Below are 17,735 nucleotides of genomic sequence, written 5' to 3'. Positions count from 1 at the left end.
ATAGGAAAAAAATTGACTGTCACAAAAAATACCTTCAAGATCAAAATTTGTTACCACTTTTGTAACGGCTTCTGGTTTTTTGTATCAGAAAAAATTGTTACAAAATATGGTATTGAATTGTAACAGTTCCATTTTTCGTTACAAAAAGTTTTTGTAACGGGACTTACTGCAATGGACCTTTTTTTGTTACAAAAAACTTTTGTTTCAAAATTTTGACGTTTTGTAACAATATTTTTTTGTTACAAATGCGCATTTTTCTTGTAGTGGTTAGAACTTCAATTGTATTAACCACTCACATATTAATTAAACAGGGTTTGATTTCAACTATGCAACAAGTTATGCCTGGAGTTCATCATCGCTTATTCTGTGCTATGCATATTTGGAATAATTTCACAAAGAGATAGAATGACAAACAACTCAAAGGAGCAGTGTGGGAGTGTTGTCGAGCCACCACAACTCAAGAATTTGATGCTGCAATGTTGAGGCTGCAACAGATTAATACTGGAACATGGGAGTATCTGAACAAGCTTGATCCGAAGCAGTGGAAGAAAATCAGCAAGTAGAACTGGAACAATGGCTGCAACTCAAAATTAGTTACTTTAGACAAAGGAGTTTTTTGGGTTTGGTGTTCTCATTTTGACCTGTAGATTTTTTATTGGAGTTTAAAAAATTGTTGGTATCATTTCATGTGTTAGGGTTCATATGATTCGAAAAAATTAGAGAAGGAAGAGGATGAACAGTGATTTCATTATTCGGTTTTCTTATATTTATTTCAATAAATTTTATAATGAATATTTTTATTTTTCACAGTGACACCTCAAATTGGTTACATTATACAATACCGTGCTATTTGGCCTCCACCACTGTCGAAAAATTTACTCAGACTATGCAAAGGTAGAATTGACAACAGAATTTTATATTTATGTGTGCAAATGACTCTTTAAAAAATTAAGGAGTATATCTGTTCATTGTGTAAAAATTCGGATGTACTTTTATCTATTTTTCTTTAATTTTAAATAAATATAATTAATAATTAATAATTTTATAATTTAAAAAATTAAAATAATTATTAATTAATAATTAATTAATATGAAATATAATTTAAAATATTTGTTAATTTGTTATTGGTTAAATTCTTATTAGTTACCTAACGAAATTAATTATCAATCCATCATGTACTATGTAGTGATATTATTCCGTGTAATATGTTGGTTAAACTCTATGTAGTGATATTTTTCCGTGTAATATGTTGGTTAAGCAGAAAATTATATGTGGTGTGTGTAATGTTAATTATATTTATGTGAATAATATTATGAGATTAATTTTAATTATAATTAATTATAAATTTAATGTATTTTTTATAATTTTATGAATTTATTTGAATTATATTATTTTATTAATTTTATTTTTTGTAGAATAAAAAAATAGAAAAATAAAAAATGAGAGAAAAAAGAAAAAAAATTGTTAATTTTGGAGAAATGTTTTTTACTTTAATTGTAATAAAAAATATCTTGTGACACATTAATTGGTTTGTCAAATTAGTAATATAAAATATAAATTATAAGTTATATGTAGAATGGGAAGGATAGAGAGAAATAGTGAAGTGGAGAAAGGTAGATAAAAAGGTAAAAGAAGAGAGTTTAATAATTTTGAAAAAAATATTTTATTTTAATTTTAATGAGAGAGTGTCATGTATTGGTTGTTAAATTAGTAATATAATATAACTATATTTTAATTTTAATTTAATTTTAGTTATAATTAGAGAATATCATGTTGCATATTTTAATTTATAATTAGTCATGGATAATGATATAGGAAAGTTTTCACCTGTTCCATTCCACTTTATTGGAACTAAGCTATACCAAATTTAATCATCGTCCATTTTATGAATAAAATAAATGAAAGGATCAGATTTGGTGGATATAAATCTTTGTGTGCATAACACGATATGGATCAGGGTGGAATCAGACTGATTGATCCATTTACCCATTAACTGACCATAATAAAGTCTAGCTTGTCCTAATGAGTTTTTAAGCCAGCCGTGACATTAACGTGAGTCGATCACGGACGATATTGTTTGTTTAGGCTAGTGGAATTAGATGGGCCACATTCTGGACCGTTTTTTTTTTATTATTATAAAATATAAAAAAATATTAACCATTGTTATTTTTTAAATATAATTTAATCATATGAGTACAATCATATGAATACATACAATTTTATAAATCCTTAATTTAAATTATATTTATTTACATTTTAAATTACAAACTAATACAAATTTTATAATTTAAAAATCTAATTATTTAAATAAAATTAAATTGATTAAAATTTATAAAAATATATTAATACAATTTAAATCGTATTAAAACATAAACAAGTTTGCTGAGTTTATAAACAAATTTTACCTAAATAAATAAATTTAGTCAATGTGATAGGTGAATTTTGTGTAAACTTTATGAAAATACAGTAAAAGAAATTAAATCCTAAAAAATAACATATTTTTTTGAGAATTAAATTTTTTTATATTTTATAATAGAAATAAAAAATCTGATTAACATATTCTAGATAATTTTTTTTTGTGTAATTCGAATTGTATCCCTTATAATTCTAATGAGTGTAATTCGAACTACCCTGGTCAATTTGCATGCATAATTCGAATCAGGTAAATTCGAATTACGTATGAATTTTGGCTGCATATTTCGAATTGATCAATTTCGAATCACTGTTGCTTTGTAATTCGAATTAGTTTGATTCGAATTACATAAAAATACGCTTCTAGTTGATCAATGTTACATTTTTTGCTTTGATTGAATCATGTAATTTCTCCTCTATTCTGATTTAATAGTATGATTTGCCCTTATTATTTAGAAAACTCTTTTCCTCACTTGCCATTGTAAAATACTTCTCTTCAACAGCTTGAATCTTACTCATATATATAGAAAGTAACAAGGTTTTATGATTAAAGTTCTCTCTTCATAAACTGTGCTTAGTTACCACAGTTTATGCTCATCTTGGTCACTTTATAATAAACCGTGCTTATCTGTCACAGTTTATGTGTAAAAAATAAAACGTGGTAATACATAATAATGAATCAGGACACCCAAGTAAAGGAATTGCAATTGTTGCATTTGAGTAAAGATTTTTTTCAATCATTTTATTTAAGTAAATTGCTAAATTTATTAAATATTAAATAAAATAAAAAATTATTATTTACAATATAAATTAAATAAAAAATATAAATAAATAAATTCATCATTTTTTAAGAAAATCTTTACATATATTTATTCACCGTATAAGATATACAATGCAGAGGTAGAGACAAATTCTAATGAGACAGTAGCGCAAGAGAGGAAATTATATGTTATGTATATGATATTTTTGAGCAATCAAGTAAGAGTTGTTGAGGAGAAGAGGAGAATATAGGAATGGAAAGAGGACAGGAAGTAACTATCAAAAATGACCAATATTATTCAATGAAATAATGTTTTGAATTATCACACTATTAAAGAGAGCAGAAATATTTTCATGGGGTTATGGCGTAGAATTCTTACACAGGAAGTTGGGTTCTTATATATAGATATAGAAAAGAAAATGTTAAGTCAACGTGACATTTGTTTAACTTCGTAGAATAACTGCATATGTTGTGTTAGATCTTAGTGACAGGGTAAAATGAAAAGAAAGAATTGGGCACCTCATTATAAAGAAAGAATAGGACATGAAACTCATATATATTTTTTTAATTTATTAGATATTAAATAAAATAAAAAATTACTATCGGTATAAAATAAATAAAAATGTCTAAGTATTACATTAAGAAAAAATATTATTACGACAGAAATTAAAATTACAAATTAATTAAAGGGACTATGCCAATTTAATTATGGTGAAAAAATAGAAAAAATCAGAATCTAAATTTATTAGATATTAAATAAAATAAAATATTATTAATTACATTATAAATAAAATAAAAAATATTCAATACTTTTAGAATTAAAGTAATTAAAATCTTAAAAATAAATAAATAAATATTCATATACAAAATTTAATAATTATAAAAATTGGTTAGAGAATAACTGAACACTTTTGAAAAATAATAATAGGAATAAATTAAAAAGATAAGATTGGAGACCAAATTTATATATTTTTTTTTATATATTGTTATAAATATACATGAGATATGTTGTACATTTTTTTATTTGAGACTTTCATGTAATATTTAAATTTATTTAGTTTATTAATATTATTTACCCTTTTTATAGTAGGCCTTTGTATCCAGTTGAATCATGTATATAGATGTTCAAATCCTAAAAATTTTAATAGTAGAGATAAAAAATTAATATTCTATCACTTGAACACTACTCACTGTTTCAAACATACAAGGCCAGTCCATAATAATCCAATGCCATTCAGTTCATCGGCTTAGAGCTGTTTATAGCCAAATACAATTATGCTTGTCCTCTTCTTCACTGTCCGTTTGGTATTTTGCCTTCTTAGCTTAGGGATGAATTTGGAATTATAGTATATAGAATACGACAAATAAATTACCTGCAACCGTTATGTTACTGGTATAGCTTTGTTCCACTATAATACATTGGAACATGTGAAAACCTTCCAATGATATATAAGAGAGATAGAGTGGATGAAGGAATGCGAGAAATAAAGAAAGGAAGAGAAGAGATCGAACTCTTTAATTTTTGGAGAAAAGATTTGATTTTAATTGCAACGAAGATCAGATGTGCATGTGACACATTTTAGTTGTAAAATTAGTAATATATAATAGAATAATAGAAAAAGAAATGAGAGAGAATAACAGAATTCTTTAATTTTTGAAAGAAAAATTTAATTTCAATTACAATAAAAGAGTGATGCGTCGCACATTTTAATTATAAAATTAGTAGAATATAATAGATAACAGATTTCTTTAAGACTATGCACTCAATGCTTATTTAGAGTAATATGAACAGTGTTAGAAATATAATTATTAATATTATTTTTTCTCATCAGTTTAAACTTTTAGGATGAATAATTTAATGACATAATATCAAAATTCTATGTTTAAAAGATTAAAAATTCGATTATTAGTAAATTTCAAAAATAAAAAAATAATATAAAACGAATAAAAAAGGAAAAAATACCTATACAAAAATTAAACAAATAAAAAAAATATTATTTAAAATAAAATGATATCCGATCTTTATTATTGGTATGTTATCTTAAAAAATAACGAAGTTATAAACAATTGAATTGAATACTTAAATTATAAAATAACCTGATATTAGTAAAATATTTAGTTGATCATCATGATTCATTGTTTACAATTGAGTATATATCCAATAGATTAGAGTCATACTCAATACTCGATAGTAATTAATTGTTTCAATAAATTCAGCCAAATCATATTTCTTTTTCAATGAATTTTGATATTTTCAAGTCAACAAAAGATTATTTACCATATTTTTTTTTATCATATTTTGATTGTGGAACAAAACCAATAAAAAATAGAGAATTGGCATGTTGGTTTAAATATAGGATAAAATCAAAAGAATTTATCACTTGTTAATATGAACAATCATCAATCAAATTAAAATACATTACATCTTTAAATTATTTATCTATCTAAATTTTAATATTAGAATAATTATCTACACACATAGTAAAATAAAAATATGATATATTCATTATTCACATTTTTTTAGTATTTTTATTGATTATCTATCTATACTTTTCTTTTCTCTAAATGATATAGACAGAACCAAAATAAACAAAGATGGTGATTTCTTTTTAGACGTGATAGTAATAATAATAATAATAATAATTTAATCTAGTCTTCCTTATGAAACAATTTTATATGTTAATTACGATCCCTATAAATTCGTCACAACTGTAGCAACATTTTCACCAAACAAACACTTCCCACTACTTAGCATTTTCTATACATACATCACTGAAATAATTAAATAGTTGTTATTATTATTGGTCAAAACATGGATTCATTCTCTGTTGTGTTGTGTGTGTTAGGATTAGTGATTGTGGGTCATGTGGCTTATGCCCAAGACTCACAACAAGATTACCTTGATGCTCACAACGCAGCAAGATCCGAGGTTGGTGTTCCAAACTTGTCTTGGGATGACACTGTTGCAGCCTATGCACAAAACTACGCCAATCAGCGAAAAAGTGATTGCCAATCGGTCCATTCCGATGGCCAATATGGGGAGAACATTGCAAGGGGCAACGGTAACTTTTCCGGCACGGATGCCGTGAAATTATGGGTGGAGGAGAAGGAATACTATGACTATGGTCCGAATAGTTGTGTGAGTGCCCAAGTCTGTGTCCACTACATACAAGTGATTTGGCGTGACTCGGTAAGACTTGGGTGCGCCAAAGTAATTTGCGATAATAATACAGGCACTTTTGTTATTTGCAGCTATGATCCAGGTGCTAATATCACTGATCAAAAGCCTTACTAATATAAACGATGTTGTTGTTATGTTGTCTATTTAAACTTTTTAATATAATACTCATCATGTATTATTCTATGTAGTTATATTTTTTCATGTAATATCACTGCAACAAAAACGTCCGGACCGTTAAACCTGCGCTTCCACCCTTAGGAACCTGCAGGAAGGAAAAGCTTTAACAATGTCGTGTTACCACCAAGCCAAATATCTCTTCGATGTATATAGCGCTAATAATTATATATCTCATATGAACACATTTAATTGCCACACAGATTTTTGTTATATACTTTATATATCTGATCATTGTTATTATAGGCACCTTATATATTGGGTAAAATGCACAATTAAATCAAATGGAGGACTAAATTACACAATTCTACTAAAGTGAAAAACATTACCAGGATCTCCAAAAAAAAGTATATTTTTATGTAATTCGAATCAGTCTCATTTGAATTAGACAAACCAACACTACTTTGAATTAGTCCTATTCGAATTAGTAGTAATGCTTGTAATTGAAATTTGTCCAATTTGAATTATGCTTGCATGTAGTCTTATGGTAGTTCGAACCAGGGTGATTCGAATTATGCATGCTAGGTCGTCCCTAGTAATTCGAATGAGTCTGTTTCGAATTAATTTTGGACCATAGTAGATCGAATTAATTTACGTCTATTTATATATGATCCAAGCATATATAAAGAGTACAATAAAGAGTACATCTAATAATATCCATAATAAATTCAATAAAGAGTATATTCAATCATAAATAAAAAAAACAATAATTATAAATATTTTTTATAAATTATTAAAAATAAAATTTTTTCTAAAAATATTTATTAAGATTTAGAATTTAGTCTTTAATATTTAAAATTAGTAAAATATTTGTCAAAAATATTATATTTTGTTGGTCAGTTAGCATTATTGAATCTATTAATCATAATAATATGTAGATAATTGATTGGTTTTCATATAAAAATATTTTTATTCTATTTAGTATTTAATTTTGATAAAACATTAATTTATTTTAAATTTAATTATTATGAATTCTTATATCTAAGAATACAAGCTAAAATTGTTATTTTAAAAAAAAATTAAATTTTTTATTTTAATAAATGCCCAACAAATCATTAAAATAAAAAAATGATAATTTAAAATTATAATTTTTATAAAATTATAACGTTTTGAAATTTTAATGACTTGTAGAAAATATTTTTAATTATTATTTTTAATATTTTATAGAAGATATATATAATTATTATTTTTAAAAAATGTTTGATTTTTAATTAGTCTAGAGTATGATTTTATTTTCTTCTTTTACATCAATGTTTGAATGCAAATTTAAATGCCAATAAAGTAAACAAAAAAAATCTTATTGGTAAATTTGTTCACATGAGTTAACATATATAGCTTATTTAACTTGTGAAATTTTTATTTATGTAAAACGAAGGTAGAAAAAGTGTTACAAGTTTAAGTAACAATGATTTAAACATATGTAGTTTAAGATAGTAGTGTTTACTTAACTAGATTATACCCAAATGATTATTACTAAAGAAAACATTGCAATATGTGGTAATACGCATTTTGCGACGGTTTAAACAAAACCGCCGCAAAATGTAAAACAATAACTCACCAAACAGTACATATAGCGGCGGTTTTCGAAAAGACGCCGCTAAATGCAAGCCTTATTGAAATATAGCGGCGGTTCGTGAAAAACCGCCGCCAAATGTGATCTGATTGCAGCCCCAGCCAATAACCGCCGCCATATGTGCCACAGGTTGCCATTTTGCGGCAGTTTTATAAAACTGCCGCAAAATTTCCGCCGCTATCTGTCAGAATTGTTGTAGTGTATGTTGGATAATTAGTCCATATCTCACTTAATTTGTACCCATGAAAATTGTATGTGGTGTGCGTGATGTTAATTACAAGTTAAATAGTACATATATTCCTTCATCTCTTTGTTTTTAATTATTATTAGCTATATATTACAGTGATATAATATGTGACTGTAATTGTATTTGTTTTACTTGAATGATAAAATCAAGAAATTAAAATTGCAATACAGAATAAACGTTTGTTCCCTAGGGAGAGAAAGTGTTCGGCGGGTAAAGGACCGGAAAAGACAAAAAATATTAGATAATATATGATAATTTATTTATATAAAATATGTTCTCTATATATAAAATGAGTAAAAGAACTAACTGACAACTTGGTGATGATAGATCATATGCAACTATATAAATAATATTGTAATTATATAAGTATTGTCCACATTATATGCATGTTGAGTATTAAATGTGTACATTATTCATAAAATTATTAATTTGTCAATTTGGTTTAATTTAGAGTAGTTCTATCATGACTAAAATCAATTTAGGAAAAGTCTAAGGGCCAATAACTTTTATATTTTGTGGTCAACAATTAATTATAAAAAAAGTGAGTAATCTCCCACTATTGAATTTAATCTTATACTATTAAAAACATTATTGATGGTCAATTAATGGTTATAAAACACAAAAATTGCTGCAATCACCACGTACTAATTAATTGATGAAAATGATTTTAATTAACAATACTCATACATAACTGAATTGATATCTACCAATTATTAGGTTGTGCTGCTGTGGATTGATATCTGTTTAACTTTATTTCTATGTATGTACAAATAGTATAACTAAATTCAGTAGTTTTAAACTACCATAAAACAAATTTGTGGTATAATTAGATTTAGTGTCGGTTATTCTAACGATTTGTAGAATTTGTCTGGCACCCAATATACAATGGTAAATGGTTGATAAATTCCATGAAATAATTGAGACGGTTTTAAATTGTTGCTAAATCCTATTAAAACTGTCGTAATATTTTGCTTATGGTACTATAAGCTTTTTTTTATTTGTGACAGTTTTTTCTCCTATTTATAGAGATTTATAATTTTCACTAAATAGTTTTTAGAGTTCTTAAAACTTCTAAAATTTGAAGTACTACAAAGTCTTTTGTGGAGATCTTATGTGCATTTAATGAAGATTTTATATTGGACTTTTGTGGTGATTTTAAATTGCTTTTATGGCAATTTAAAACCCTACAAATTGATTTTTTAATTTAACAAAAATTAACTATTTTGTAAAATTTTTAAACTTTTACAAATTTTATAAATATTTATTTATTTTTTATTTTAAAACATTTATTAATTAGTTTCATCTCATTTACATACTTTTAAATTAAAATTTGTTTTTTATCATATTTTCTTTTTTCTCTCTGATGTGGCCTTATTATGTGAAAACTAAGAAGAAGAGGGTTTTTTAGAGAGAGTTTAAATATTAATTATGAATTATCTATTAAAAGAAATTTTATAAATTGTCATAAATAAAATATATTTTAAAAAATTTTAAAATTTTTTATCAAAATATTTTTTTAATTAAATATAAATCTTGTAGTGTGGTGTAATATTTAGATTTGAATATTATCTAATGTTCAACACTTAATGACAAAAACGTTATATTTATAGGAGTGAGAAAATGAACCGTAGCTAAAAATAACTATCTAACAAAGAAACTAATTAAAATCAAAAGAATCTATAATATTATTTTATAAAGACACTATTATATATAGGTGCATTCTACTATGACTACAATATCAGTGGCTACCATGACTACAATATAGAGGACAAATCAATCAAAGATATCTGTTCTAAGAAATTTGACGACTCTCAAGTTAATTTGACCCTTTTCATTGGCTCTCAATGGTTTAGTTCCAATTTTTTACCAGTGTAACTTTGTTATCAATCTTAGTCAATTTCATACATTCTAGATTATGAAAAAAGAAATCTTTTTCCTTATATAATTATTAATGAATTAAGAATTATATATTTTTTCTTTTTTAGTCCTGACTCTCTTGAAGGCAATAATGCTAGGTTTCTTCGTAGTGGAAGAAGGAGCATCGAAATTGAAATTGGTATGAGGCTGAGGCTGAGACACCGAGTGAAAGCAGCAGAATCTGGAGCCATAAAGTCAGCTACAAAAATGTGATCAAAGCCATAATCGTAAAGCCAATTGGATGGGCCTCCTGAAGAATATATGTTCATACCGCATTGGAAGGGAGGGAGGGAAGGAGAAGAAAGAATAAGAGTGTTTGTAACTATAATTGCGTTTGGTTTATTGATTAAAATAAAACACCGAAAATAAGACATAAATAATAAATATATAAAAATTAATATTTTTATATTTTGTTTAATAATAAATTAAAAATTATAAAAATTTAATTTATTTTTATTTTTTTATTCAAAAAATTTATAGAAAAATATAATTATAAAAAATTAATAAAAAATTATTTTTTATTAATTTTTTATATTTTTTTTATCATGATGAATATAAAATATATTTATTTAATATTTTTTAACATAATATTTTTTATTATATCTTATCTGTTAAATATATTTAATTATATATTTTTGTATATTTTTATTTCAGTATTCTGTTTGTTCCTATAAATAACTGTAGTCTATATATTCTCTCAAGTTAAAAGGGAATTGAAATTGCAAAAAAATTTATAAAAGAATGAAAATCTAATCCACAATAATGATAAACTCAATTAAGAGTCATTTAAATGGGGCAGTCAGTTTCAAAACTATAAACCAGGTGCCATTTACTAATTTATAGAAAAAATCATAACTACAATAGTCATCCAAACCATAACCACAGTAGAACTGGGCTTATATATATGTATATGGATCATTGGATCTTGCCTTATTATACATAAACAGCTAATTAACAACAATAATACCTCTTAGTAAGGTCTCTCTCCAATAATATTACCGGGAGGATCATAATTACATGTAACAAAAACACCACCATTATTACAAGTTACTTTTGCACATCCAACGCGCAACGAATTTCTCCAAACAATTTGAGTATAGTGAAGACAATCCACACCACCAACACAAGTGTTAAAATTATAATCATAATATGGTTTTTCATTTACCCACAATCTCACGGCATCAGTGCCTGAAACAATATAACCTCCCCAACCCATTGCAATGTTCTCTCCATAGGGCCCACCTGATGAATGGATCAATTGACAATCTCTACGCTCATTTGCATATCTTTCAGCATAGCTTGCAACAACATCATCCCAAACCAAATTTGGAACTCCAACCGCTGATCTTGCTGAATTGTGAGCATTAAGGAGGTCTTGTATTGAGTTTTGACCATAAACTACATCACCCACAATCACAATTATTAACCCCAACATACACAATAACACAGAGCATGAACCCATAGTGATAGTGGTACTTAATTGTTATAATTTTAACAATATAGAATTGCTAAATGGTATATATGTATGTAGGTATTGATAGGAAATTTTTTTCTTGAAGGTATTAATAATTAATAATTTTTTTAAATGAATCTCTGTGTAGGAATAGTATCTAAAATCATTAATACACCGGATCTAATACCATTAGTTGATAATTAATATATGGAATCAATTATTTATTTATATTATTTTGACTGAGAAGTAATTATGATATCACTGTATATTCAATAAGCACTAAATATAATAGTTTTACTAGAAATTAACAGATTTGGCAAAGTATCATTCATATCAAGTTAGAAAATCATTTTCAAAACATTATAGAAAAAATATTATATTACTATATAGGTTGAATATAAACGTGGTATATTAGTATTAATAACTTACTGTAATCATTTTGTGTGTTGTTGACCAACTACATTAATATAAAAATATTATTTATATATTAAATTTTATTACTAAAATCAATTACTAATATATTTGTGTATATATATGTGTTGTTTAATTTATTTCTATTATGTACTTATATTTTAACATATATTTGATACTAATAGCTAATTTTAATAGTTAATTTTAGTATATATTTAGGATAATTAATATTAGATTTAATTATTCTATTAATCTTTATAATTTTATTGAATTTTCAATTAGATCTCTATACTTTTTTTCTTTTCGATTGAGTCCCTATACCATTTCAGATTTTGTAATTAAGTCCTTAGCTATCGTGAGTCTGTGACAAAAACGATGAAATTAACGGAATATTTTGTTAAACAAAACGAATATGTCTAATACTTAACTGAATATTCCGTATAATTTAACAGAATATTCTGTTAATTTTAACTTTTTGTTACGGTAAAAATTTACTTAATTACAAAATTTGATTTGGTATAGAGATCTAATTTAAAAAATATATATATAAAAATTTAATTAAAAATTCGATAAAACTATAAAATTAAACCTTCATGTTAATAATATAAGAAGCAGGAGCACAAAGTAGCTAAATAGGAAAAGGGGAGTAATTAATCACAATTAAATGATCTATTATTTCATAAACATATATAATAATGAGTAATACTCCTCCCTCCACCCATGATTAAATAAGCGACATAATAGATATTATAAATAAAAAAGTACATATTTATTTTTATTTAGTAAGGTCTTTCTCCAATGTAATTGCCAGGAGGATCATAGTTACAAGTAATGAAAGTGCCTCCATTATTGTCGCAAATCACTTTGGCACAACCAACGCGCAATGTGTTTTTCCAAACCACTTGAGTATAATGACCACACATTTGGTTATCAGCACATGAGTTTGACATGTAATCAAAGTATGCCTTTTCGTCTACCCATAATTTCACACCATCTACACCTGAAAATTCATTACTGCTACTCCATGCAAGGTTCTCTCCATAAGGCCCATGTGAATGGATCAGCTCGCAATCTTTTCGACGTTGATTGGCATAGTTTTGTGCATATGCTGCAACAGAATTGTCCCAAATCAAACTTGGTTCTCCCACTTCTGATCTTGCTACATTGTGTGCATCAACATAGTCTTTTGGTGAATCATGAGCATACACATAACCCATAATGCATAATAATAAACCTAAGATAGTGACAGGAGAAAATGAAATCTTGCATGTTTTCATGTTCTCTTAGGCAATTGTGATTTTTGTTTGTTTGTTTGTAATGTATGTATTAATGTGTTTGATGAGAATTGTTAAGGTTATAGCGAGGTATTTATAAGAATCAATCTTTACTTGGAAAAGTAAGTTGTTGTAGTTGTTTCAAAAGATTATCGGATCCATAACAATGAAAACAAGTATGGACGATTTGTTTTCAATATTTTGTTACAAGGTTGAATTAACTTTGTTATAAATTAAAACCATGATTCAACAAAAACGATTCTAACCATATATGACAACGCATGTCTTGTTAAGTAGTATATATCCTAAATATAGGAGAAAAAGATTAACATCATAATTAAGAAGCTAGGCTGAGTTTCTATGTAGCAGTTCGAAGATGAAGCAATTTTTGTAAAATTATAGGATGACTAAAAATATAGAAAATAAATTTTGAGCTGCTTTTAATATTTCATTATCTATGTCAAATTAACATTTTTGCAAAAGCTATGACTCAACAATTCTTTGAAACTATATATAAAGATGGATTATGTTATGTGTACACTAAAATCAACGACTAAAATTAGCCACTAGTATAAAATACATGTTAGAATACAAATACACTATAAAAATAAATTAAAACACACATGTATTTATATACAAATACATTCATAACTAATTTTAGTGGTTAATTTTAATGTACAAATAATATTTCTCTATAAAAATTCTATTCGTGATAACTCATTATTGAGTTGCAAACTAACATTCTTTTATGTTTACAAACCCTTTAAATTATCACCAAAGTACTTATCAGAAAAAATTAAATTAACAAGACGATAATATTAATAATTATATCTCTAACATGAACACCTGCAACAAAACACATAGAAAAATTACATGAAAAAATTCCCACAAACAACACTAACATGGGCTCACAACTTATACCCAAATCCTTACATATTCGCACTAATAATTAAAGCCTCACAATAAGATGTTGGTACTGAAGGATTACTATGTGTTCATAACACACGCAGCGGAAGAAAAGAAAGTAATCCTTAAAGATCTATTTTTGTGCTTAAACTTTATTCCAATAATAAAGAATATATAGATCAGATCTAAATACCTGAGTACGCTAGTAAAAATCTTTTTTCTCCTTCGATGGTACGAAGGCGCTATGCGTATCCACACCGAGACCAATATTTGCTGTCAACCCCTTGACCAATGGACATCTGATCTAAATTGAGAAACCTCTTGCAACTCTTTGCACACCATAAAATTCTTCTCTAAGAATTAGGTTCACATACATTTATGTGCGTAGAGATAAAGGAATAACAACCCTTGTTATTCTCTCTGTCTTTCTCATGTTTTCCTCTACTCTTGGCATACCTATATATAGTATGAGATTTGTTGTTGATTTTAAATTTGAATCTCAATTCAAATTTGAATCATATCTTACTATTTTAATTTGAATCTTTCAAATTTATGAATCATATCATAACTTAATTTGAAACAGAATCAGTTAGGATCTCATCCAACTTTATAATTCAAATTTAGAAATAGAATAACTAATTATTCTCAAATCTCATTTAATATTCTCAATTATCATACTATTATTATATTTTTGGTGCTAGCAAAAAATATAATAATATTCCATTTGAATTAATATAATTATTTATTTGATCAAATCAAAATAATAATTAAATAATTCTATAGCAAATATTAGAACACTCGTTAGTGTGTGACCCCATAGGTTCAATACTAAGCGGGTAGTAAATTAGTCATACTAAATTTACTAATCAAGGTTGGCGTCTAGCAACACTCCTCAACGGCCCGATAGTATGAAGTAATATTTTTACTAAGAACCTCAGAAGAACAAAGTATAATTCCTTCCATCTTTACAGCTCTTGGTTAACCCTTAGAGTATGGTTTAATTGTCAAACTCTAACTTGTTACCATTATTATAATGAACTGTGAATGACCTAAGAAACTCATTTCTTCATTCATTCAATCTCCTTGGCCAAGGTTTTATTCATCTCATTCATTATAATCATAGAGTTCAAACTCTTTACCGAGAGTTAATGGATTCCTTGTTGACTAATCATTAATTCTACAAGTATTTAAATCATACCCAATATCCATTCAACTAGCACCCTAGGGTATTAGGTGTCCGGAATCAAAGTATAATAAATACATTGTTAATTACTATGACAGTCGCAGGTCAAAGGAAACTCTATTACTATGTTCATCTTGAGAATATCCTATTGACAAATATACGGTAATTATAACCATTAGAAATTCTCAAAGTGAGTCAGTTCAATGGTCATATCTCTATATGCACCATCTATATATATAATTTAATAAATGAGATCTATTAATCTTCATCCAATGAAGACCATTATATATATATTGGTCTTTCCGGATTATTAATGCCCTTTTTAATAATCCTATGACCAAGAACAATTTAGATTAAATTATAAAAGATTTATTTCTCAATATTATGATCACTATCATAATAATAAATCTCCAAATTTAATCTAGGACGTTATTATATTAACATTTAATATAATAACAATAACAAATTATTTGAAACATGATTGATTGGATTGTGGTCATACTATTTATTCCCAACAGGTACTTATTAATTAGTAGTGACTATTATCCAACTTTTTTTTTAATTAAAGGATAAATTACTTATCGGGATATATCTTCTTATTATTAATTGAAATAAAATTAATTGATTTATCATGATTAACTTTAACTTTAATCTAACCTAAATTTATTAATTTAATTAATTAATCATGAAATAATTTTTTTTTGTAAATTATAAAAATTATTAAAAAATTTAAGTTTTTAATTTTTTTTTCAAATTATATATTTATTAATAAATTTCAATCATAAAACAAAAAATCTTAAAAGACAAAGAATAAATAAAAAAATTCAAAAGGCATAAAAATTTAAAATTTTTAAAATTTGTTCTCTCTTGCTTTCTTAAATTTAAAAAGATAATAATAAAACATAGAATAGAACTTCTCTAATTATTTTTATAATTTGTAAAAAAGTTATACCATAATTAATAATCGATTAGGTTAACAAAATTTAGGTTAGATTAAAAAAAATTATACCATAATTAAAAATTATTAGAGAAGTTTTATTTTATATTTTATTTTTTTCAAAAAAAATTAAGAAAGCAAAAGAGAGAAAATTTTGAAAATTTTAAATTGTGTGCCTCTTGAATTTTTTTATTTATTCTTTATCTTTCAAAATTTTTTATATTTTGTGATTGAAATTGATTAATAAATGTATAATTAAAAAAAATAAAAAATTACAAAATTAATTTTTTTAATAATTTTTATAATTTGTAAAGCAAAGTTACATCAAGATGAATTAATTAAATTAACAAAATTTAAGTTATATTAAAAGTTAAAATTAATTATGATAAATCAATTCATTTTATTTTATTTAACAATAAGAAGACATATGATAAAGATAATTTATCCTTTAATTTAGAAAGAGTTAAGTAAAATTCATCAGTATATCGTTCACGAGAAAAATTTTCTGGAGGGCTATAGTTACAAGAAACCATGTAGGCTCCATTGTTGCATTGGAGCCTAGCACAACCAACATGAGTAGTGTTACCCCAAACAACCTGTATATAGTGAAGACAAGTACCCCCAATGCATGAGTTAGATTTTTCGTCATAGTATTGTTTCTGTGCCACCCATGCCTTCACAGCTTGTGCTCCAGTAAGCTCTCTTAATGGTCCCGTTGCTATAACACCACTCGCCATGTTCTCACCGAAAGGACCATTCGATCGAATCGGCATGCAATTCTTAATTTGCTTACCCAAGTGCAGGTGTGCATATAATTCTAGTCTCTTGTCTCATTTCAATGGTTTAACCCTAACTTTTGCACGTACTGTGTTGTGAGCTTTAAGATAATCTATTGAAGAATTTTGAGCTGATAAACATCAAGGGACTACACCCATTAAACTTATTATTAGCCACACTAATAATAATATCTTCATTTTTAATATTGTTCTCTGATTGCAAAAATTAAAGGCGATTGTGTTATTTGTCTAGTATATAATTGGTATTTATTATATATAAGAGAATTATTGGCCTAAATGTTGCATCAAGTGACAACAATTTCAAAGCTTGTTTGATGTGCACCTTCAAGGTAACCAGGGAGTATCGCTTATATATATATATATATATATATATATTATTTGTATATTAAAATTAATTTTAAAATTAGTCATTAATATATTTATGTATAAATATATGTATAATTTAATTTATTTTTAATATATATTTATATTTTAATATATATTTTATATTTATAAATAATTTTAGTAGTT

General features: G+C 25.7%; 3 protein-coding genes across 3 annotated transcripts; 1 reads left to right on the top strand and 2 right to left on the bottom strand.

The window, feature by feature from the left end:
- Nucleotides 1–5,978: 5,978 nt before the first annotated feature.
- LOC130956411 (pathogenesis-related protein 1B-like) lies at nucleotides 5,979–6,467 on the top strand. Its single transcript, XM_057883449.1, has one exon. The coding sequence runs from the start codon at nucleotides 5,985–5,987 to the stop codon at nucleotides 6,465–6,467; it is 483 nt and encodes a 160-aa protein (XP_057739432.1). The 5' UTR covers nucleotides 5,979–5,984.
- A 4,767-nt stretch (nucleotides 6,468–11,234) lies between these two features.
- Nucleotides 11,235–11,726, bottom strand: LOC130956227 (pathogenesis-related protein 1C-like). The gene has a single exon (XM_057883274.1). It carries the CDS (start codon nucleotides 11,724–11,726, stop codon nucleotides 11,235–11,237), a length of 492 nt encoding a protein of 163 aa, XP_057739257.1.
- Nucleotides 11,727–12,907: 1,181 nt separating this feature from the next.
- Nucleotides 12,908–13,405, bottom strand: LOC130956231 (pathogenesis-related protein 1B-like). Its single transcript, XM_057883277.1, has one exon. It carries the CDS (start codon nucleotides 13,403–13,405, stop codon nucleotides 12,908–12,910), a length of 498 nt encoding a protein of 165 aa, XP_057739260.1.
- Between the last annotated feature and the right edge of the window lie 4,330 nt (nucleotides 13,406–17,735).

This window comes from Arachis stenosperma, chromosome 10, assembly GCF_014773155.1.
Source record: "Arachis stenosperma cultivar V10309 chromosome 10, arast.V10309.gnm1.PFL2, whole genome shotgun sequence".
Lineage (NCBI taxonomy): Eukaryota > Viridiplantae > Streptophyta > Magnoliopsida > Fabales > Fabaceae > Arachis > Arachis stenosperma.
The sequence above is the reverse complement of the archived record's forward strand: the minus strand, read 5'-3'. Positions and strand labels throughout refer to the sequence as shown.